This window comes from Arachis hypogaea, chromosome 2 (assembly GCF_003086295.3).
Source record: "Arachis hypogaea cultivar Tifrunner chromosome 2, arahy.Tifrunner.gnm2.J5K5, whole genome shotgun sequence".
Taxonomy (NCBI): domain Eukaryota; kingdom Viridiplantae; phylum Streptophyta; class Magnoliopsida; order Fabales; family Fabaceae; genus Arachis; species Arachis hypogaea.
Genome location: NC_092037.1, coordinates 53,624,384 through 53,648,452, shown reverse-complemented (window position 1 = coordinate 53,648,452; position 24,069 = coordinate 53,624,384). Strand labels below are relative to the sequence as shown.

At 35.5% G+C, this 24,069-nt stretch overlaps 2 protein-coding genes across 2 annotated transcripts; one reads left to right on the top strand and one right to left on the bottom strand.

Moving 5' to 3' along the window:
* Positions 1–3,668: 3,668 nt before the first annotated feature.
* LOC112725278 (uncharacterized) lies at positions 3,669–16,121 on the top strand. The gene is made up of 4 exons (XM_025775449.3): positions 3,669–3,850; positions 15,229–15,353; positions 15,804–15,950; positions 16,071–16,121. Exons 1-4 carry the CDS (start codon positions 3,838–3,840, stop codon positions 16,119–16,121), a joined length of 336 nt encoding a protein of 111 aa, XP_025631234.1. The 5' UTR covers positions 3,669–3,837.
* A 4,782-nt stretch (positions 16,122–20,903) lies between these two features.
* Positions 20,904–23,825, bottom strand: LOC112744325 (uncharacterized). The gene is made up of 5 exons (XM_025793913.3): positions 23,394–23,825; positions 21,963–22,034; positions 21,706–21,786; positions 21,423–21,503; positions 20,904–21,323 (listed from the first exon to the last, which is right to left on the bottom strand). The coding sequence occupies exons 2-5, from the start codon at positions 22,032–22,034 to the stop codon at positions 21,102–21,104; spliced, it is 456 nt and encodes a 151-aa protein (XP_025649698.1). The 5' UTR covers positions 23,394–23,825; the 3' UTR covers positions 20,904–21,101.
* Positions 23,826–24,069: the final 244 nt, after the last annotated feature.

Genomic DNA, 24,069 nt, shown 5'->3' with positions numbered 1-24,069 from the left:
GGTTTATTTTAATTGATTTGGTTTTGGACAAATGATTTGTTATTGAGCCGTTCCTTTAAAGCTTTGGAAATGAGTTATATCGATTGATATTGAGTTGATTTGAAATGGTATCCTTGAGATACGCCACTGAGGCGATTGTTGGATTTAGCTTGCTTTAAATTGATTTCTGGTTTTGAGCTGTTGAAAAGGAATGAGAAATGGTTTAGTTGGGACCCGAACCGGGTGGCAAAAGTCTAAGTTTTAGGGGAGGTGCTGCCGAAATTTCTATAAAATCCTACACTTGTTTGTAAGGTTATTTAAAAAGGGTTGGATTTGAGAAATTGTATTAATTGATTTATTAAAAGGATATTTATGTTTTCAAGCTTAATTTATTTGATGAACCTTATACGTTGAGTTCGGCTTATTTAAAACTGAACTATTTTTACCGTTTGAATCACTGAAGGAAAGAATGATGCTTTAATATTGATTTCAATATAAAAAGGAGTTTTTAGTGATTTCAAAGGAACCTAGACTTTTGATTGATTAATCAAGTTTGAGGCATTTTGGAAGAGTTAGAACAATGGGTTCTAAAAAGAAACTTGAAAGTGGTTTGATTCAAATGAACCGGTTTCGTTTCAAATGAGTTGATTTTTGGACCGGGTTGGAACTTGTGATTTTGTATGGCCGGTTTTATAGTAAATTCAGTTTTATTTACTTGAACCGAGAAATCTATGATTTTAAGAGTTTCAATGAATTTTAAGGAATTTATATAAGTTGACCTTCCCTAAAGACTTGGGACTTTGCCGAGAAACTTTTGTTATAAAATCCCATTGTTGGATGGGTGATTTTGAATGCTTTGAAATAAATCCTTAACTTGCCATGGTTTTGGAAGTTTTGGAAAGAGAATGCCGAGAGTGGCTTTGTTTTAAAAAGGGAACTCACTTTGAGTAAAATTTGGCTTATGAGCCTGAGATGATTTGAGAAATGAGATCTTCAAAGCCAAGGCTGAAAAGAGTTAAAAATTTGATTTCAAAGTGAAATGGCTTGAGAAAAGTGAGTTATGGCTTAAATGCCGGTTTTATGAATTTGATGATGTTGAATGATGGAAGTACTGTTTTTGTTATGGGCCGGAATGGCTGTGTGTGATATTGACTTATGGCTGATTGCCGAATGAGTTATAAGCCGTATGGCTGGCTATGAATTATGAATTTAAGCCGAGGGACTGTATTTATTGATAAATTGGTTGGTTCTGAATTGAACCGTGAGCCGGATGGCTGAGATGGATGGTGATCCATGATTGAATATAAATGCATGTATGCAATTGAATGATTTGTGGATTTACGCCGAATGGCTGAGATGAAAGTTGTAAGCGAGTATGCTTGTGTTTTTCTCTCTGTTGTAAGGGTGACAGGGCACCGATACCCTCTAATGGCGACAGGGCGCATATACCCTCTAATGGCGACAGGGCGCATATACCCTCTAATGGCGACAGGGCGTAGATACCCTCTAATGATAATAATGCACAACAGAGAGACTGTGTCCGGGTTAGCTACCGGACACGTCGGGTTGGCTTGGTAACCGACAGATGATATCATCAGCCATTAGGGACAGGCATGCATCATATGCATCTATGTGACATTGTTTGGGTATGCATATTGTACTTGGTTTGCCTATGTGATTAATTGCTAATTGTTCTACTTGCAATAACTGTTTGTTTGTGCTTGCATCTTCCTATCTGTGTTTGCAACTAGAACTCTGTTGGATTGTGGTGATTTGGTTGAAGGTTGGATTGTTTGGGCCTAGGGCCGTGGTTGGATTGATTGGGCCTAGGGCCGTGGTTGGAATGAGATGAACCGATGGTTGATTTTGGTTTTGGGTTTCTGGTTTGGAATAAAATGTGAAAGGCTACTTTGGTTCAGTATAGATAAACCATTTTGAAAGGCTTTGATGTTTTGAGAATTGAATGGTTCCTCTTTCAGAAAAGATTTCCGACTTTACTTTTATTGTAAACTGTTGTTTTTTGAAAAGAGGCATAAGTCAGTTATTAATCACTGGTACGATTTATCTTCATGTATCCTATTACAGTAATTCCCAAAAACCCTCTACTGAGAACCCTTTCGAGGATGATGTTCTCACCCCTTACATTTTTCCCCTTTCAGGATATGGGTGCAGAAGTTACGAAGAATTTATTTAGTTATTGTTGTGATGTTCTGTATTGCTTTGGACTATTAATTATTGTACCCTCGCCTTTATCTTGATATATTCTATAAGAGGGATAGGGATTGTATTGGTTAATGTCTGTAATATTATTTATATATATATGTATGTATATATATGGATGTACTCTTTATGAGTTTTTGTAAGTTGTATGGTTTCTATGGATGTACGTTATCGAACAAAAGCATTTTTGGGAACGGTATTTGCGATTTAAAGTTTTTTTAAACAGGCTCATATTTTAGTATTAAATAGTATAAGTGTCGTCGTAATGTCCGAGCTATCAGAGTTGCGCAGCCGGAAGCGTGAGCTTTGGTAGTTAGGGTATTACACAAAAATGATTTTCTCTAGTGTATTTAGCTAATTAGCTTATTCTAGTAAGTATTGAGAATTTACTCTAGTGTCTGTTCAAATATGTTAGAATTATAGATGTCATTCAAAAGAAATAGCTGGTTTTAATATAGAAAATTTGGAAGATTAGATTATAGATCAAACTGATTGAGAAGTCTCAATTCATAAATTGAATGCATTAATTAATTGAGTATGCTAAATAAAACCACTAATACAGTCATATACTGATCTGCATTGTGAAAAGGATGAAAAGCAAATGAAACAATAACTGTCTTGTAAACATTGATATCTGATGAATCTTTTACTTGGATGATTCTAGCATCAATTTTTATTATTCTTCCTCCTATTGTTTCATTTCATTGTCCATGCTGATTTTTTTTCTTATTCTTCTTCTTTCTTGTGTTAAGTTGCACCAAAATGCATGATGTTGAATTAGTGGATAGCTTTGTTTTGTGAAAATGGTATAAAGAAAAAAAGGGCTAAACTTTTTTTGTTATTTGAATGGAGATATAGATAGGGCAAATTGATTGAACTATAGGTTCCAGGGAGTAGTATAAATTTGATTTTGTTCTTGGAGCAGGACTTGTTTGGTAGTGAGCTTGGAAGATAATAAATCCAGATCATCACCCTCCTTTGAAGCAACTATTGCTTTATCACTTTATTTGTGTGTTATAAATAAAAGGTTCCTGATTTTTGTATTCTAATATTCCACAGATTCTGAATCCCAAGGGACAGTACTGGATCCCAACCCCATCTCAGATTCTGATTGGTCTTACCCAGTTTTCTTGCCCTGTTTGCTGCAAAACCTTCAACAGATACAACAATATGCAGGTACTTGCCTCCATGGAAATCTACTTCATTTCTTTATTTTCTCTTTCTTCACTTCAATTTCACCTTTAATTTTTTGCATGCTTGCTATAAATAATATAATAACAACAAGGGAGAAAGGGTGGATCAGTTCCTTGTGCACTATTTTAGTTCATTCCTTACTATTATTATTCTTCTGCTCCTTCTCTCCTGAAAATCTTATTCTCTACCACTTTATTTTCCAAGAAGAAATAGGGTAATTTCATATTGCAACTCAAAATGGTAACCAAGGTGTTTTTGAGATTGTAATAGCAGTTTTAGGATTGTACAATGAAGTTGTAACACAGCTTTATTCTTATTTCTTTTTGCTTTTGATGCTGTAGTCCATGAAAGGATACTTAGGACATATGATGACTTTGTCTGGCCTGTTGATACTTCATTCATTGGTTGCTTCATTATTGATGTTGAATTTCTTGACTTGAAGATATGCCCTCTGAATGTGAGTTCCTATCCCTGAATAGTTTAACAATATTTGATATTGAAATAGTTAAACAATATTTGATATTGGAGTTCCTATCCCTGTAGTTTCTCTTATATATACCCCATGGATGGTTACTAATTAAGTAGAATGATTCAACTCCCAAAATAAAATTCTAATCATATTTATTTTGGATATTTGATTGTCTCTTTATAGAAATGCTATGGATTCCTTCACTTTATTTGTAAAAGTTACCTAAATTTATTTGTTTTTACACTGCTTGCGGTAGTAGGATCTTTACTTAGCTCGCTACTCTATTTTGTTGAGATAATAATTTCACTACTTGAGGCAATTGTTTTCACTGATGGAAGACAAGAAGAACCTTACTTCACCTGATTTCTGAAAAGAACCCATAGGAAAATTTCTAAAGTATGGTTTTGAGCTATTTTGATTTATTTTGTATCTTAAATTTATTGATATTATATAAGCTAGAGAGACTATATGCATAATCTGAATAATCTAATATATCTTGCCATGACATAATAAATAATCTAATATTTTGATTTTCCTGTATAATAAATAATCTAAAATTTTAGGAGTTGGATCAATGGAACCGAAGGTACAGACACAAATTTGGATTTGGATTTATAACAAGTACGGACAAGTGGTTATCGCAGAAAATACTTGCTGAGGTGAAGATAAAATATTCAAGTGTTTAATTTTGTATTTATTCATTATCTTCGTTGAGCATCTAGATTAGTGTACAAATTTGCATTATCTTCTTCTGTTTACTCATGATTGGTAAATATGCTATGTTCTATGCTAACAATGACTATGTCTTTTTCTTTAATTCTAGGTTTTTTATTTTCTTCCTTGTCAGAAGAAATTCTATGCTAACAATGACTATGTTACATAGTCTTTACCGATCCAAGCTACTAAACTGGTTATATTTTGCTCAATGCAGTTGGTTCGCATGATGTATTCTTACATCATCTATAGTTTTAAGAATCATGCTCTCTTTTATGAACTCATTTTCCAAAGCATTTTAAACTTTCAGCCTCTATGGGCTAAAGAAAACTTGCAAGAGTCTTGGTCTTTGGTTTTCAGGTGGATGAACTTGAGTGATTGGTTGTCATATAGGTACTTGACAAACCCCAATTTGAGGGTTATTCTTGTATTGAATTTAGAGTATTTTGATAACCTTTTGTCACATTTAGCCTATGAATTAGCATGGTTTTGTTATCTCTCCCATATTTGTGCTTAAGTGTAAAACCATGCTATTTAAGCCTTATCTTGATGAATTATAGTTTCTCTTTGATTTCATAAGATGCCTTGATGTGTTTGTTAGTAATCTCAGGTTGAAATAGGCTAGACATGGATCAAAGGAAGCAAGGAAGGAAGCACGCAAGTGGAGAGAAGCACTAAAAGCCAAAAGAGCTGATCCAGACCATGTACGCGTACGCGCACTAGGCGCTCGCGCACACATTGCGAAACAGGCCAAGGACGCGCACGCGTACCATGCGTGCACGCGCCGATGATGGCACATGACTTCATTTATTTGACACGTGCCTAGCGATTTTTGGAGAGGTTTCAGCAACCAACTTTGGCGCCAAAATGCACATAAAAGCCAAGGATTGAAGGGGATTGACAACACATGTTCATACACACACATACACACACTAGAATTAGTTTTAGTTTAGCTTTTAGTTAGTTTCTAGAGAGAGAAGCTCTCACTTCTCTCTAGGATTAGGATTAGGATTAGGTTTAGTTCTTAGATCTAGATTTTAATTCATCTTCTTCTACTTCTATCTTTTCAATTCCTTGTTGTTACATTCATCTTCCTCTATTCTTTTGTTGTAATTTCCTTTATGTTGTTCTTATACTTTGATTGTAGATCCACTTTTGTTCCTTCCTTTCTCTTTCAATTCAATTCAAGGTAAATCATAATAATTGTGTTCCTTTTGATTTGTGTTGTTAATTCCTTTCAATAATTGTTGTTAGATTTTGTTCTTGTTGTTGATTTACTATGTTTTCCTTTTATGCCTTCCAAGTGTTTGATGAAATGCTTGGTTGGATTTTAGAGTAGGATTTTATACTCTTGGCTTGGAAAGGTAACTTAGGACCTCTTGAGTTACTAATGTCCAAGAGATTGATGATTGGGAGCCATTGACTCTAGTTCTCACTAATTGAATTAGTGGAGAGTTAGGACTTATAGACTAGGATTGATATAGCTCATTTGACTTTCCTTTACTACTAGTTAGAGGATGATTTAATGAGATTAATCCTTGCCAATTCTCATATTGTGGTTAGTGATTAGGATAGAGATCCTTGACCACCAACCCTTGCCAAGACCTTTTTAGGCCTTAGTTTACTTTCTTGCCATTTATCTTTCATGCTTCATATCAAAACCCCAAAATAACTCACAACCAATAACAAGACACTTTATTGTAAATCCTAGGGAGAACGACCCGAGGTCCAATACTTCGGTTTATAAATTTTAGGGGTTTGTACTAGTGACAAACAACTTTTTGTACGAAAGGATTATTGTTTGGTTTAGAAACTATACTTTACAACAAGAATTTATTTGAGAAATTCTAAACCGTCAAAAATCCGTTCGTCAAAATGGCGCCGTTGCCGGGGACTTGCAATGGTGTTGTGTTATTGGTTGTTGTATATATGTGAATAGTGTAGATATCTTGCTTTTTGCTTCATTTGCTAGTGTAGAATTTTATTTTCCCTTTCCACCATGAATTCTCACTTTGGCTATGAGTTTGGTTCCAATTATGTTGTAGGCAATGAGAGCTTCAATGAGGAGGTGTATCAAGGATGGAACAACCAAAGGTGGGAGGAGCCATATGCATATGATCAATCTTCATGGCAACAACCTCCACCAATGCACTATGAAGAAGAGCCATCCTATGATGCATACCAACCCAATGGCTATGGTGAACCACCTTGTGATTTTCAAGAACCACCACCATATGCCTATGAACCATATCCTCAACATGAACCTCAACCATACTCACAAGCCTCTCCATACCAAACACCTTCCTATGATCCATATCCATCGAATAACCAACCATCCATACCGTATTTTTATGACCATTTTGAGCAAGAACCTTTAGAACCACCACAAGCATATCAAGATCACCACAAAGAACCACCTCAATACACACCATCTCCACAACCTTACCAAGAAGAACCACCTTCCTATTATGAACCTTCTCTCCAAAATAATGATCCTTCTTACCCACCACAAGCATCAATAAACGACTCACTCACTTTGTTACTTCAAGGACAAGAAGCCATGAAGCGGAATACACTTGAGTTTGTGACCAACTTGACCAAGGTAGTGTCCACCTTAGCCTACCGATGTTTGAATGCTCAAGGTACCTCCATGATCCCATGTGAAAAGTCAAAAGAAGAACAAAGCATGAAGGAGAAATTGGAAGATTCGGTGGGGGATGGAGGATGCTATTTTGTGTTGGAACAATTGGAGGAGCCAATGATCATTGAAGAAAGGGAAGAAGTGGTTGAAGATTTAGGAGATGTTGAAAGTCCATGGGAATTTAGCATCATAGAGCACTTTTCCAAGAAGTTTGAATTTGATGTTGAGGAGGGTGCGCAACCTTCAAGGCATACCATCATTGAAGACTTGGAAGAAGCTTATCAAGAGATGGATTCAATCATGGATGAATTCCTATCTACAATCGAATCTTCTCCCATTGGACATGAAGTTGAAGCTATAGAAAAGTGTGTACAACCTCCCACGGAAAACAAAAATGGTATGGTGTATATTGAAATTGAAGAATACGAAGAGGTTGATCAAGAGATGAATTCATTCATCGATGAATTCCTATCAAAAGTTGAATCACCGCCCATGACACAATATGTCAACACCACGCCAAGTGAAAAAGGGGATAAGGTTGAACTTGAAGAAGCTTGTGAAGAGGTGGAAACAACCAAAGAGGAGCACAAAGAGGTAGATCTTGCATTGTCTAAGTGTGGGGAAATCTTCTTTCCCAAGCTACCATCAAACACAACATTTAAGTGGGTAAAATCTCTATCCCTAAGCTTTAATTTCTCACTTGAATATGGTTTGATTGAAAATGATGGTCAATTTAGAAATCTTTGTGGAATTAAAAGTAAGAATGAGTTGTGTAGTGGTTGGAAAGTAGGTGTTAAGTTCATTAAGGTCAAGGCCTCAAGGTATAGGGATGATGTTGGGAAAAGGATCACCTTGTATGAATCTAGAAGGAAGCACTGTTGGAGTAAAGAGAATTCCATGTGTCCACCACATTTATGTCAACTACCCATCCGACAAAATCATGGAACTCAACCAACGGATGGATGCGAGAATAAGATATGGGATCCCGGTTCGATATGTGAAGACCAAATATGGGGACTCGTATTTTGGGTAGAAATCTGCCCAAGCTCAATGACAATGGTTGGAAATTCTGTCAACCAATTGAGGAGCATGGATCCTTGGAGATTCAAGGATGAGTACAAACATAAGCCACCATGACAAAGAGCTTCTCAAATGTCCAACTTAAGGACTTAAACTAAAAGTGCTAGGTGGGAGACACCCCACCATGGTAAACTCTTTCCAATCTTTTACATTTACTTAATAAGTGATTTGAGTTACCATTGTAGGTAGATGTTTCATACAAATTTGTTTGTACAATTTAATTGTTAGCTTAGTCATATACATGTTGTGTTTAGTAGTAGATGAATAATATCAAAATTGCATTTTTGTGAATTGTATGATGGATGAGTGAATAAGAGTTGTGAACACTAAGGGGAGCACCAGAAATTTGTTTCTGAAAAAAAAAAAAAAGGGAGAAGACGCGAGCGCACCATGTACGCGCACGCGTCCCTGTGTGGATGCACCACGAGCCAAACACCCGAGAGTTGGGCCTCCCTTGGGCAAATATCATGCCCCCAGCCCAACTCGACCCACGCGGACGCGCGCGCCGTTTCTCATAACATGGACATTCACGCGGACGCGCACATGCCGCGTCCGCGCCGATTCGCTGCTGCAGGTTTTTGAGCCAAACTCCAGAGAGTTGAGCCGGCTCTGGGCTAGCTTTAGGCCCCAGGCTCGACTCAACCTGCGCGAGCGCGCACATCGCGCGAACGCGCCGATTCATACCTCAACAATGTACGCGGACGCGCACATGCCGCGTGCGCGCCGATCTGATGGCGCAACTTCCGGGCCACTCTCCAGAGAGTTAGGCCTGCTTTGGGCCAACTCTATGCCTCTAGCCCAACCTCATGCACGCGTGCGCGCACTGTACGCGTACGCGTCCCTTCCTATATTTCTCATCCACGCGTAAGCGCAACGTACGCGCACGCGTAGGCCCCGAGTTTTCTTCATAGACGCGGACGCGCAAGGTGCGCGCGCGCGTCAATTCAAAATTTGGTATAACCCTAATGCGCGACGCATCCTGCGCAGTCGCGCACTCACTCCCCTCAACCCCCATCATCTTCTTCCTCCTCTCAACTTCCAACCACCGCGGCAGCAACAATAGCCACCGCCGGCCACCACACCGACTAGCCATCCACGAAACACCCTCAACCCCACTCATTCTCTCCTTCCTCCACTCACCTCTCTCTCTCTCCTTCCCTCTGTCTCCCCGCTCATCACCGAACCACCACGCCGGCAGCACCCTCCGCCGCCCAGTTCTCGCCGCGGCCGCCACTGCTCACGGTCTCTCTCCCTCTCTCATTTTTTTCTGCACATTATCTACTCTCACCCACTCCCTCTCTTCCCCGTCTTCTTGCCGAACCGCCAACCACCGCCGCTGCTCGTCTTTCCGGCCACCATTCACGGCGGCGCAGTGCTTAGCATTATTCCTTCCCCGTTCTCCCTTCCATTCCTGACCCCTTTGCTCCCAGGTTCCACTCGATTTTGTTCTGTTTTTCTGTTAGCCTTTTAATTTCTGTTAGTTAGTTCAATTGCATGTTAGTTAGTGAATTCAAATTTTGTATGTTAGGCCAGTTAGAAATAATTGCGGTTAGGTAGCTAGGGCTGGATAGAGGATTCTAGGCCTGATAAGTGCTCCGTTCGTGCTTCATTTGTTGTTTGCTATGTGAATGTTGTATGATGCTTTTGAACTGTTTTTGTGTATTTCTTGCTGCCTGAATCCCATTTTCGTGGTGCTGTACTATTTGATGTTGTTTGCTATGCCTACTGTGATCATTTGCTATCCGGGAACGTCCTGTTTTAAGCCGGAATGCTGCCCGACTTTCATGGAAATTCGTTACATTTTTCTCTTAATCCAATTTTGGGCAACTTTCTATCCCATTGTGACTTCTCGGATTTGCATACTCATGGTGAACATGAACCACAACCTTTCTGTTCATTGTGCATAAATATCATCATATTGCTAATCCACTTTCTTTAACTCATTGATTTCTTTAACCACCTAACTTCTGCTTACTCTTTAACAATTCTTTCAGAATTATGATGATATTTTTGCATATTGAATACGGGTTGTTGCTTTTAATGCAACTTACTTTCTTGGTTCATTCGTTCACTTTTGCTTATATTCCTTACAACATCATGGTTGTTTCTTTTTGTCAATTTGTCCCCTGAACATGCTTTATTTGTTAAGTGCTAAATGCCTTATATATTATATCATATTTTTCAGGATGTCTGACAAAGGCAAAGCCATAGCCACCACTACCTCCAAAAAAAGAAAACACTCTACCCCTTCTCTCCCTTCCACATATAAGAATTATGCCAAGAACCCTTTAAATGATGTGGATAAGGAGAACCAACAGTTACCTTCTACCAATCCGGACAAATTCCCTAATCTCTACTGTGAGCTCCGGTTTTCTAAGTATCGGACTACAAAGCTCAACATTGAGAAGAAGCTACTTCTCCCAATGGATGTGAGACGTTCCATTTCCGGTCGGATCATTGATTTGGGGATTAACTTTGTTGACCGGGATTTGGGGGATATTAATGTTTCCTGGGTGAAGGAATTCTACTGCAACTTCTTCCGTCCCACATTAGATTCGGTTCAGGTGAGGGGTAGGGAGATTCTGATCACTGAGACCGCCATTGAGGAGGCATTACAGTGCAGGCATGTCTCTGATGAGTTGTGTGCCCACCAGCAGGCTGAGTTAGCCATACACAGCATGACCTTCGATTATGAGGCACTCAGGACTGTTATTGGGATACCAGAGGCTACTTGGGTTATGGATGCCAACAATACCAAGCCGAAAGGGATGTTGTTTACTCATCTAACTAGGGAGGCCAAGACATGGCAGATGATCTTTGCTTGCTATGTCCTTCCCACCACCCACTTTTCTGAGATTCCTATGGAGATGCTTCTACTGATTGGGTGTGTTATGGAGGGGAAGGATGTCTCCTTCCCTAGACTGATCAGACAGTGTATGTGGCGGGCGCATATTCGTGGCCTACTCCCATTTCCTACTTTGGTCACGAGTATGGCGGCCCTAGCCGAGGTGCCATGGTTGGATGATGATGTGCGACCCCCGCCCCCTGATGATGATGACAAGGAGGTTACTATTCCTTGGGGAGGTTGGGTGCACGAGAGGCCACTTGCTAGACGCCGGTCTCGGGCCAGAGCTCCCGTGGGGACACCTTCACCTTCGGCCCCTATAGCTGCCCCATCATCCTCTACAGCTGCAGCTCCTTCATCATCCACTGATCCACCAGCAGCACCCGAGCCTACTTATCTCCTAGTCCAGCTTCTTTTCCGGTTCTTAGAGCGGGAGAAGCGCCATATCAGACGCCGCCTGGATCGGATAGACCAGATGTTTGTGGCCCAGGGCCTTGAGTTACCCCCTCTTCCCGACTCTCCGGCCTCCGATGATCAGGATCATCAGGAGGAGGTTGCGGAGGCGCCGGTTCAGCAGCATTCCCCTGCCACTACAGAGCCACTAGAGATTCCTGAGGAGCTGGTTCCACAGTCAGAGCCTGCACCTATCGTTGTACCTCCCACTGATCCTCCGGTTTAGCATCGAGGACGATGCTTGATTTTAAGTGTGGGGAGGGCACCGGTAGCATTATTTGGGAACCGGTGAACTTTTTCAGCCTAGTTATCCTATTTTGCATATTTTGTATATATTTGGATGCATTTTTAGTTTACTTTAGATACTTTTATTGCTTATTTTGGATTTTAGTTACTTTGATGACTTTGATACTTTTGGATATTTTTAGATATTTTGGATACTTTTAGATTTCGTACTTTAGTTGGATTTTCTTTATACATTTTGTTTATCTTTACTTTTAGTTGTAGTTGTGATTAGAAATCATATTTTGGATTGCAAATATTTAGTTACCCTTTTTACATGAAAAATTGATTTTAAATGAGAAAAAGAAAAAGGTGAACTAAGAAAATTTTTGAATTTTTCAATCACAACAATGCTTATTCAAATATTGAAAGTTTCCAAGGAGTTTAAATATAGGGCATTAACCCAATTGATTGAAAGGAAAATTTTTTGGTAGAACTTGCTTGAATTTCATACTTTGTGAAGCATGTATTGAACTAAGAACACAAGCTTGTGAGACTTGAGCTTATTGATGTGGGTACACTTTATAACCACTTATTTTCCATTCTTGTGTGAAATTGTTCTCTTTCTATGATTGTAATCCTTGATTTGCTTGATTCTATATGTCCATTTATTTCTTGTGTTTATGCATTTGTATGATTGAGGCCATTACTTCATCAGCCACTTACCCAAATAGCCAACCTTTTTACTTTCCTTTGTTAGCCAGTTTTGAGCCTATGCTTAACCAACTTATTCTCAATTTAGCACATTACAAGCCCAAGGCGGAAAACCAATAAAAGTCCTTGTTTGGATCTTTGATTAGCCTAGGCCAGTGAGAGTGATTACTATTCAAAGTTGGTGAGGCTTGGGAACATTGGATGGGATAAAAGGGGTAGTACACTTTCATGTTTAGGAATTGGGTACATACTCATGTATTAATCAAATGAATAGACCTTATGCATTGATGCTTTTGTATATAGCTTGACAAAAGAAAAAAAGAAATGAAAAGAAAAAAAAAAGAGAAATAAAAGTGAAAATGAGAAAAACAAAAAGGAAAAAAAAAAAGAAAGAAAAAGAAGAAAAAGAAAGAAAATAATAAAAAGGGGGACAAATTGCCCCAAAGTGAAGTCAATAAAAAGGAATCAATGCATAGGTGTTATGAATCAAATAAGGATGCATGAATATGTAAGAAAAAGTGAAGAATGGGTAGTTAGAATAGTTTGAGTTTGTATAGGTCATTATATAGTTAGGTGGGAAAGTCTATGCTAATCAAAGATTCAATCTTAGCCCACTTAACCATAAATAATCCTACCTTGACCCTAACCCCATTACAACCTAAATGAAAGACCTCATGATGAATGTATGCATGCATTAAATAAATGTTGATTGTTAGAAGGAAATCAAATTTTGGAAAGCTTGATTAGAAGAGAATTGAGTGATTGCCCCTTAAACACTTGAGTGAATAGAGCGGATACACAAATCCGGTGAGGGTTCAAAAGTTCAATCACATGTGTTCACCTATATTATCTATATTCTTGCAAGTTTAAATTCTTGTTGATGATTCAATACAACTGTGGTTGGACTTAATTCCTATTGCCTAGCCCTTGTGCTTACACATGTCCTTGGCAAGTTGATATGTTTGAATTAAGCATTTGCATTTATTCTAGGTAGTTGCATTTAGATAGGACTCATATAGTTTAGTTGCATTCATTAAATGTCATCACCTTTAATTCCTTCTTATTTTAGCATGAGGACATGCTAAGGTTTAAGTGTGGGGAGGTTGACAAACCCCAATTTGAGGGTTATTCTTGTATTGAATTTAGAGTATTTTGATAACCTTTTGTCACATTTAGCCTATGAATTAGCATGGTTTTGTTATCTCTCCCATATTTGTGCTTAAGTGTAAAAACATGCTTTTTAAGCCTTATCTTGATGAATTCTAGTTTCTCTTTGATTTCATAAGATGCCTTGATGTGTTTGTTAGTAATCTCAGGTTGAAATAGGCTAGACATGGATCAAAGGAAGCAAGGAAGGAAGCACGCAAGTGGAGAGAAGCACTAAAAGCCAAAAGAGCTGATCCAGACCATGTACGCGTACGCGCACTAGGCGCTCGCGCGCACATTGCGAAACAGGCCAAGGACGCGCACGCGTACCATGCGTGCACGCGCCGATGATGGCACATGACTTCATTTATTTGACACGTGCCTAGCGATTTTTGGAGAGGTTTCAGCAACCAACTTTGGCGCCAAAATGCACATAAAAGCCAAGGATTGAAGGGGATTGACAACACATGTTCATACACACACATACACACACTAGAATTAGTTTTAGTTTAGCTTTTAGTTAGTTTCTAGAGAGAGAAGCTCTCACTTCTCTCTAGGATTAGGATTAGGATTAGGTTTAGTTCTTAGATCTAGATTTTAATTCATCTTCTTCTACTTCTATCTTTTCAATTCCTTGTTGTTACATTCATCTTCCTCTATTCTTTTGTTGTAATTTCCTTTATGTTGTTCTTATACTTTGATTGTAGATCCACTTTTGTTCCTTCCTTTCTCTTTCAATTCAATTCAAGGTAAATCATAATAATTGTGTTCCTTTTGATTTGTGTTGTTAATTCCTTTCAATAATTGTTGTTAGATTTTGTTCTTGTTGTTGATTTACTATGTTTTCCTTTTATGCCTTCCAAGTGTTTGATGAAATGCTTGGTTGGATTTTAGAGTAGGATTTTATACTCTTGGCTTGGAAAGGTAACTTAGGACCTCTTGAGTTACTAATGTCCAAGAGATTGATGATTGGGAGCCATTGACTCTAGTTCTCACTAATTGAATTAGTGGAGAGTTAGGACTTATAGACTAGGATTGATATAGCTCATTTGACTTTCCTTTACTACTAGTTAGAGGATGATTTAATGAGATTAATCCTTGCCAATTCTCATATTGTGGTTAGTGATTAGGATAGAGATCCTTGACCACCAACCCTTGCCAAGACCTTTTTAGGCCTTAGTTTACTTTCTTGCCATTTATCTTTCATGCTTCATATCAAAACCCCAAAATAACTCACAACCAATAACAAGACACTTTATTGTAAATCCTAGGGAGAACGACCCGAGGTCCAATACTTCGGTTTATAAATTTTAGGGGTTTGTACTAGTGACAAACAACTTTTTGTACGAAAGGATTATTGTTTGGTTTAGAAACTATACTTTACAACAAGAATTTATTTGAGAAATTCTAAACCGTCAAAAATCCGTTCGTCAGTACTTACTTATGTATTTATCTATTTATTTATTTATTTTGTTATTCTTGATGTTCAATGTCATTCTATGTTGGAGTCAAGTGTTGCTCAGCCTTGATTTATTTCTGGTACCTTTTTAGGGCAACTGGAGATGATACTCGCAGTTTGTCCACCACAGTTTGCAAATGGACATATCTTCGTCATGCTCACATGCAGCATATCAATGATAAAGACTCTTGGGATATGGCTATGCTTTTTGGATCATGTATGAATTAAAAATTTTGAATCTTAAATTCTAATTAGAAATTCTAAATTATAAACTTTAATCTAAATAATTTATATAAAATATAATCTGATAAGATGTTCATTGAAGAAGTTCAGAGGCTGAGAGCTGAGGTAACTTTTGTTTCAATGTTCTACATGCTGCATTTGTGACAAAGAAACAGTTAATTATCTTGCTAAAATTTCTATAAATGAATATATTCCTGTATGTATCTCCAGCATTCAACTATAATTCAAATTTTTAAAATTTGTTTTCACATTTTCCGTTAGGATAACTGGTCAATATTTAGCCTTTTAGGTTGCTTCATTTCATTCCTCTCATTCTGATTTTCCTATATCTGAGTAGCAAATTAACCAGTGCTGTTCATTTGCGTATTTAAAAAACATCTGACTGTGCATTTAATGTGTTCTCTTATGCATGTTCTTTTGATAGTTAAAGAGACTTGAAGAACAGTGTGAACTCAAAAACCATAAGATACAAGAGTGCCAACAGAAAATTGAGGAGAGTTGGTTTGTAGCAAAGGAGGAAGCTGCTAAGTCCAAAGCAGCAAAAGAGGTCATAAAAGCTTTGGCTGTAAGGGTAAGTTTTCTTATACTATTTTTGTTTTGTTCATTTACACAAAGGCTTCTGTACAAGAAACATATGTTGTAGTAGTCCTTATGATATGGCCTTACATTATATTAATTATCACCACTGCAGCTTCATACAATATCAGTAAGGTATTTGAATTGTTTTGAATATAAAGGATAAAATCATTCTGATTTAAGAAGCAATATTATCTTCATCTTATAATAACTGTTTTGAATTGCATTTTTAATCTAATGCAACCATTTCAATAAGAACCAGCTTTTAGGAGAGGTTCCTATAAATCTTTGTAAGAGATGGGTTTGGATAATGAAATTGGAGTGTTGGAGTAAGAAACAAAGATGTTGGAGCAAGTTCCCAGGATGAAATTCACACAAGAGACCAAGAAACCAAGGCAGGCTTGTTTTAAAGTTAATTACAAAAGGAGGAAATTTTTGGCCTCCAAATCTTATTCATCAACACTTAGCTAAGTTACTTGTCTTGTATATTCATATTTTAAGTCGTAAAAACAACACTTATTAGATGGTCTAAATACATTATTAGACATTAACATAGTTTAGAGAACTGGATGGTAGATTTGACTGATTAGTGTTTATTGCAATGCTTGTATTTTAGTAAGTTTAGTAAGACAAGGTTTTGTACAGGAGTTATTACTTTTCATTTTCAATAATAAAAAATTATATATTATATTAATATTTTGTTTATGAGTTATATAATATTTCATTTATGTATTATGATTTTTTGCTATTGTGAAATTTTAATCACAAAATTATTTATTTAACGCAATAAAAATGACGGTAAAAATTATTTTTTTAAATAATAGAAAATGTCAGTTAGGGTAAAACGGCAGTTCAAAAATGTCATTTTAACCAACCAAAACGCTATTGTCAGGGTAAAAATGGCGGTTCAAAAATGCCGTTTTAACCAACCAAAATGCCACTCTGTTAGAGTAATAATGGCGGTTCAAACTGCCATTTTAACCTATCCAAAAACCGCCATTTTAACCCTGGAAATAACGGCGGTTTGAACCGCCGTTTTAACCAACCAAAACGTCAATCGGTCAGGATAATAATGGCAGTTCAAACCGCCGTTTTAACCTATCAAAGAACCGCCATTTTAACCTTGGAAATAACGGCGGTTTGAATCGCCATTTTAACCTATTCAAAAACCGCCGTTTTAACTCCAGGGAATTGTGGCGGTTTTCAGAAAACTGCCGTAATAACCAGAATGGCGCCCAGAATTCCGGCGTTTCTTGGGGGGCGCCATTTTCGATAATAATGGCGGTTATAACCGCCGTAATTACCTTAAAAAACCGCCATTTTAACCCCTTTTTTTATAGTGACGTGTCAGATTATGCCACGTGTCACAATGCTATTTGTCCACGTGTCATCCACTATGTCATCGTTACATGTGCACCAAATTGGTCCCTTACTTTGCATCAAATGACTCATTTTAGTCCCTGAAATTGAATGTCGTGCACCAATTTAGTCCCTTCATCAGTTTTTTCTCATTTTTTTATAAATTTAAAATTCTTATTATATATTCTTCGAATACACTAATTTTAATTTTATCTTTTCCCAAGTTCTTTAATTACTAGTGTTTTTATAAAATATTTTTAAAATATTAGTTTTAATTATACAATTTTTTTTCTACAATATTTTATTAAAAGAATTATGTGACATATTAATATTGATTTAATAAAGAGTGTAAGTTAAGAGTATAATAATATTCCTTAATACAATTTTTTTAATATTTAACACTTTAATAAATATTTTAGAAATACTTGATAAGGCACTTATTAACTAATATAAATTCATTATTCCCATCCATTTTAAGAATGTCCGATTTCCCATATAATTAACTTCTTACTAATTTAATAAGATAAATTTATACCATCGATTATAATAATTTATTTTATTTATAACTTAGTTAGGCGACTTTTTCATATATTACACTATTAATCAATATAAATGCTTCTTGTAACCATGACTTGAACGGTATTAAAACAGATACAAATAAACACTAGAGTCAATAATAAAATTTTGGTTCTCATTAACATGTATTCTAATGATATAAGTTAACATTATTAATTAAAACATTTATTATAAAATATGTATAATAAAAAATATAATTAAAAATTAGTGTATAAAAAAAGATTGAGAATTTTAAATTTATAAAAAAATGAGAAAAAACTGATGAAGGAACTAATTTGGTGCACGACATTCAATTTCAGGGACTAAAATGAGTCATTTGATGCAAAGTAAGGGACTAATTTGGTGCACATGTAACAATGACATAGTGGATGACATGTGGACAAATAGCATTACAACACATGGCATAATCTGACACGTGGCAAAATAACATTGTGACACATGGCATACTCATCCACGTCAGCATGCCATGTGTCATTGACTGACACGTCATCATACCGTTACACGTGGCTAAACCATGAGGTGACACGTGTCACCAAAGGTCCACGTCAGCACGTCGTTAACGAAAAATGGGTCAGGGACTACTATGGTGCAATTTTTCCAATCTCGGGGACGTAATTGGTGCAATTGGAATCTCAGGGACGATTTTGGTGCACGGCGTCAATCTCGGGGACCACTATGGAGATTTACTCTAGTCAATGATATTAAGGTGGTACAACTCTCAAGGTGGATTATAATACGTAATTATATATATGTTGAAAGGAGATATTAAACGAGAAACCTAAAAAAGGAGTAAAATAAAATTGCGAAGTCGTAATACTCATGTATTGAAGCATAAGAAAATTCAACGCGTTCGGCTAACGGATGAAATAACTAGGGCATATAAGGAAGAAGTAGAATAGACATAAATATAAGTATACTAGCCACTAGTCGCGACCCGCAAAGTTTAGGTCAACTAGGGTTACAGAGTTAAAATAGTTGACAACAGAAGATTCTTATCTCTCCAAAAATACATCAAAGCCTCTATAGGCAAGTTTTAAAAGAATACATACATACATCATAATTGGTTCTACAAAAATAAAGGGAGAGATCTAAGAGCACAAAATAGAATCAGATAGACTCCACCGTCATCCAGACGAATCTAGCTCACTGTTGAGCACCAGGACCTGCATCTAAAAAATAGAATATATATACGGAATGAGAACCCCCGACTCATGGGTTCCCAGTACGGTAAAAGTGCCAAATAAATACAATGTATTATAATACAAATTCACTAGGCATCTTAAGCTTCTTATCTCACCATTTCCATCCTAAGTTCTCACTAATCCATAACTTGGCAACTATCATAGGAGATTCTATTCTAATCCAATTCCCTTCATAATACACCACTTCCCAATCCGACTAACCCAAGAAATAGGGTTTTTTCTGACGAATTTTGAGACGAAATTGAAACAAATTTCGAACAAGTTAGAGACATTTTTTTTTCAAACAAAATTGGGACGAATTTTTTTGTCCCAAAAAGCCTTGTTGCTAATTTACATTTTGTTTGAAATTTCGTCCGAAATTTTTTTAGACGATTTTGTGACAAATTTTGAATCGGTATTTATCTGCTAGATTTCTAACTATTATAATGTATTTTAGACGAATTTTAGACAGATTAGCCAACATAAAGACAATGTATTTTAGACAAATTTCAAACAAAAAATATATGAGAAAATTCCACTCCCCTCTCCTGTGAGATGCTAAAATGACACTCCCCTCCCCTCTATTTTATAAATATACATTTTCCTCCCTTCTAACTTTTAAAAAACCTCATTTTTAATCCATTTTAAACTTTTTGTGTTAACTAATGTTAACTTTATCCATTTTTTAAGAAAAAAATTATTTTTTAAAAAAATATTCATTAGCAAAATTTTTTTTATTATTAAATTTTGCTTAATAAAATATTCTTTAATAAATTTTTTTTATTGATTAAATTGTATTTTTAAAAAATTTAATAATTATGTTATTTTTTAAATACCCTTTAATAATTTTTAATTATTAGATTATAATTTTACCAAAATTTTTGTTAACAATTTGTTTATATTTAACTATTAATTTTTTGATATCTATATATTATTTTAACATTAAATAAAAAATTTTAGTAAGATTATTTTTCAATATCAATAAATATTAATTGTTATACATATTACCAATGGTAAGATTTTTTTATTTAATATTAAAATAATATATATTAATATAAAAAAAATTAATAGTAAATATAAAAATAATTGTTAACAAAAATTTTAGTAAAATCACAATTTAATAATTAAAAAATTATTGAAAAATAGGTATCTTAGAAAAAAAATAATTTAATTATTAATTTTTTTGAAAATATTTCGTTAAAAATACAATTTAATTAATAAAAGAATACTTTATTAAAGGATATTTTGGTAAGCAAAATTTAATGATAAAAAATAAAATTTTTGTTAATGGATATTTTTTTAAAAAATAATTTATTTTTTTCATAAAAAATGGATAAAGTTAACATTATTAACAAAAAAAAATTAAAATGGATTAAAGAGGAGGTTTTTTAAAAGTTAGAAAGGAGAAAAATATACATTTATAAAATAGAGGGGAGGGGAATGACATTTTAGCATCTCGTAAGGGAAGGGAGTGGCATTTTCTCAAAATATATTTTATTTCAGACAAATTTCTAACGAATTTAGTTAAATATAACAAATTTTTTTCGAACAAATTTTAGACAAATCAAACATTTCTTTTCAATTAAATTTCAGATAAATTTAATTTAAAAGAATTTACGTATTTGAAATAAATTTCATACAAAAAAAATTATTTTCGCACAAATTTTTTACAAATTTAATATAATATTTCAAATAATTTGCTATTTAATATATTAATATTTTAGAAGATAAATTGTATTCGATCTGCTTTCTATATTAAGACCATCATAATAATTTTTTTCATATTATATCATCGAAATTATAAACACATAATAAAGTCATGAAAAAGTTAATTATCATAAAAAGGTTAAAAAAATAATTATTATTAAATACTTTTATCCATAAATATAATCAAACTAAAATAAAAAAATACTTAAACTAAAACAAAGAAAACCTTTAAAAAGGTCAAATATTATGAATAAAATAAAATGTACTAACTAATTAACCTAAAAATTCCTTAATCTAAATCAGAAAAACATATACTCTTGACATCAATCACTTACGTTATCATCCACATCATCACTAGAGCCTGTCCCAAGCTCATCTTTTACAGGATCAGACAAGGTTGAAGGAAGTGGGAGATTCAACTTTTTATACAAAGCATGAATTGTCTTTTTAGTAGAACCAATTCTTTTATGTTGAACATTTAGTTGACGTCCTTGATCTTTTAACTTGTGCTCAACGTCATTCAACTTAACATTTTGTTCTGACCACTGGAGAATACATAAATCAAAACAAAATGTTAAATTCAAAGACATTGGCAAATGATAGAAAAAGAAAAGTGTTAATAGAGTTGAAGAAAAATTACTAACAGTGTTAATAGGATCAAGAGTTTGTATTGATTCAACAACCATAGCACGAGGGGAAAGAAGCTGAGCTTTCTTCAATATGTCCTAAAAACTAAATTAAGATAAAAAAGCATACAAGTATCTAGACTTCACCATACAGTTCTCGCAAGTTAAGGCTATTACATGAAATAATCGCTTAATAGGACCCATACAATAACTTCAATAAAAATCCATGTATAAAACAGAAAATAATATAGCAAGAAGAATGCTAGCAACAAAACCAATCAGAAGAAATCTAGATTTTCACCTCAATATCAGTACTTGAATATAAATATATATCTGATTTAATCCTAAGGCGTTCTGCTCTATTACCAATTTGCTCAAGGCTCTGTCACATGACACAAAACAAAATAAATGCAACCAAATTAGAGAAGGTTAACGGACTCTAAACCCAAAGCATAGTCACAAATCAAATGTTAAACTTCAATGTCCACATCAGGAAAATAAAATATTATCCCAAACTACAATACCAGGATGCAAGAAAGAAACCCAATAAAAGCTAACCTCTTCACCAGACATATATAAAACTCGAGATGCTTTGCCTTCACTGCAACCCTTTGCTATCATTGTTGCCATCTTCCAATTAAATTGTGACAATAAAAGAAAGCATTAGTGGTAAGAGTTTTGTATCCTCTTAATTGAAAAGAAATCAAATTAAACTCCTCCCAAGTCCAATCAGCAAAATCTGAAACAAGATAGATAATAATAACTTTACAATCCACAAGATCGATTCTGTTACAAGTAAGCCAATCATTTCACTTCATTTGTATCTTCTTAATTTATTTTGTGGCATTGCAGATGCGATCCAGAAAGAACTTACTGTATAAATATTGCTCTCATAAAATTTTAGTACCAGAAGTAAAATCTCTCACACAAGGACATATTTATAAAGTTAACTTTAATGCACTTTCAAGTTAAGCAATTTTAGACATGCATTCAATTAGGTAAAGTCACCTAGCAAAACTAAACTACTTTTTTACATTGGTTGTATGAATGAGAACAGTTGTAATTGAGCAACAAATAATCACTCTAAACCTTGAAATCAATAACTATTTCAACAAAAATTCAGAAACATCATACTTAAAAATTAAAAAATGGCAACAGCAGCATAACAAATCCATTTTAATCAACAATTTTAACAACACAAAATCAATGATTTAATTAATTTCAGATTCAAAAATCACAAATCAGATTCAAAACACTGAAACTGACTCAACAGTGATGACACTACATTAAACAGAGCATTAGCAAGGAAGAAGAAGAGGAACATTAGCAACACTATTTGAACAAAAAATTCAGAAATTAAAACTTTAAAAGTAAGAAGAAGAACCGAGCATTGAGAAACTAAACAGAGCCATCAGTAGCCAGAACAAAATTAAAAGGACCATCAGAGTAACAAAACTTCAAACATCACAGCAAACTTCAAACCATCAGAGTAACAGATCCAGAACCAAACTTTTAGAGTAACAAAACTTTAAACATTCACAGCAATTAGAAAACAGAGTAACAAAACATTTAGAACCAAACTTCAAGGACCATCAGCAATAGCAACAGATCCAGAACCAACCTTCAAACATTCAGAACAAAACTTCAAACCATCGGCAAGAAGCAGTGAGCAATGGGCAACGACAGAGTCATCAATCATTATCAATCACAAGTTCACAAGAACCCACGGCAAATTATTCAATAATTATTCAACTCAGTAACAAGTAACAATGACAAAGTTCATAACTTAACTAACAATAATTATTCATAATTATTCAACAAAGTTCACAGTTCACAGTTTAATTCACAGTTCACAGTAACGAAAAATTATTCAATTATAGTTAAAAATTATTAAAAATGCAAAGCATATTCAATAATCATGCAATGATTTCTGAATAAAGCATAAAAAAATTAAAAAGACGAAGAATAAATGAGCTCTGAGTCACTGACCTTCGATCGCTGAGGAGGACAGGTGGCGACAGAAGACGGCGACAAGATGACGGCCGCCGAGCACGAGGAAGAAGCGGCGCACCTGTGACGGGGACTACGAACAGATTGAGGACTTGGAGAACTCCCCTGACTGCGACGCACGAAGACTCGAGGAGACAAACCCTTGACTGCGACAGATGGCGACAGACAACAGGGACAAGACGACGGCCACCGAGCTCGAGGGAGAAGCGGCGTGCCTGCAACTTGTGATTGCGAACAAATTGAAGACTTGGAAGAAACTCCCCTGATTGCGACGCACGAAGATTCGAGGAGACAAGCCCCTGACTGCGACGGACGGCGGCAAAGACGGTTCCTCCTTGCGGCGGTGGTGGGGGCTAGGGTTTTTCCCTTGGTTGAGGCTGGGTGTGTTTGTTGGAAGGAATAAGGAAAGGGATGGATAAGACACGTTTTGGCTTCTTTAATTTCCCCTTAAGCGCAAAATTGTGTCGTTTTGCTCAAACCAGCCGGTTCTGGTTCTGGTTTGACTAACCGATTCTCGGCCGATTTAGCGGTTTATGGCCGATTTTGTAATTTTCGATTTCAGATATCAGACCAAACCGTTATTATCACTAGTTTGTGATTGAATCGGTCAGACACAAGAAATTAGGGATTTAGGTTTTTTTATATATAAATCAGC

What these genes read in the sequence shown, in the direction of transcription:
- LOC112725278 (XM_025775449.3), top strand. An exon ending in GGCTATGCTTTTTGGATCAT is followed by an intron (nt 15,354 to 15,803) that starts GTATGAATTAAA and finishes TTCTTTTGATAG; the next exon opens with TTAAAGAGACTTGAAGAACA. An exon ending in TAAAAGCTTTGGCTGTAAGG is followed by an intron (nt 15,951 to 16,070) that starts GTAAGTTTTCTT and finishes TCACCACTGCAG; the next exon opens with CTTCATACAATATCAGTAAG.
- LOC112744325 (XM_025793913.3), bottom strand. Translation starts at nt 22,034, where the DNA reads ATGGCAACAATGATAGCAAAGGGTTGCAGTGAAGGCAAAGCATCTCGA. An exon ending in TATATATGTCTGGTGAAGAG is followed by an intron (nt 21,787 to 21,962) that starts GTTAGCTTTTAT and finishes GTCATGTGACAG; the next exon opens with AGCCTTGAGCAAATTGGTAA. An exon ending in ATTCAAGTACTGATATTGAG is followed by an intron (nt 21,504 to 21,705) that starts GTGAAAATCTAG and finishes TTTAGTTTTTAG; the next exon opens with GACATATTGAAGAAAGCTCA.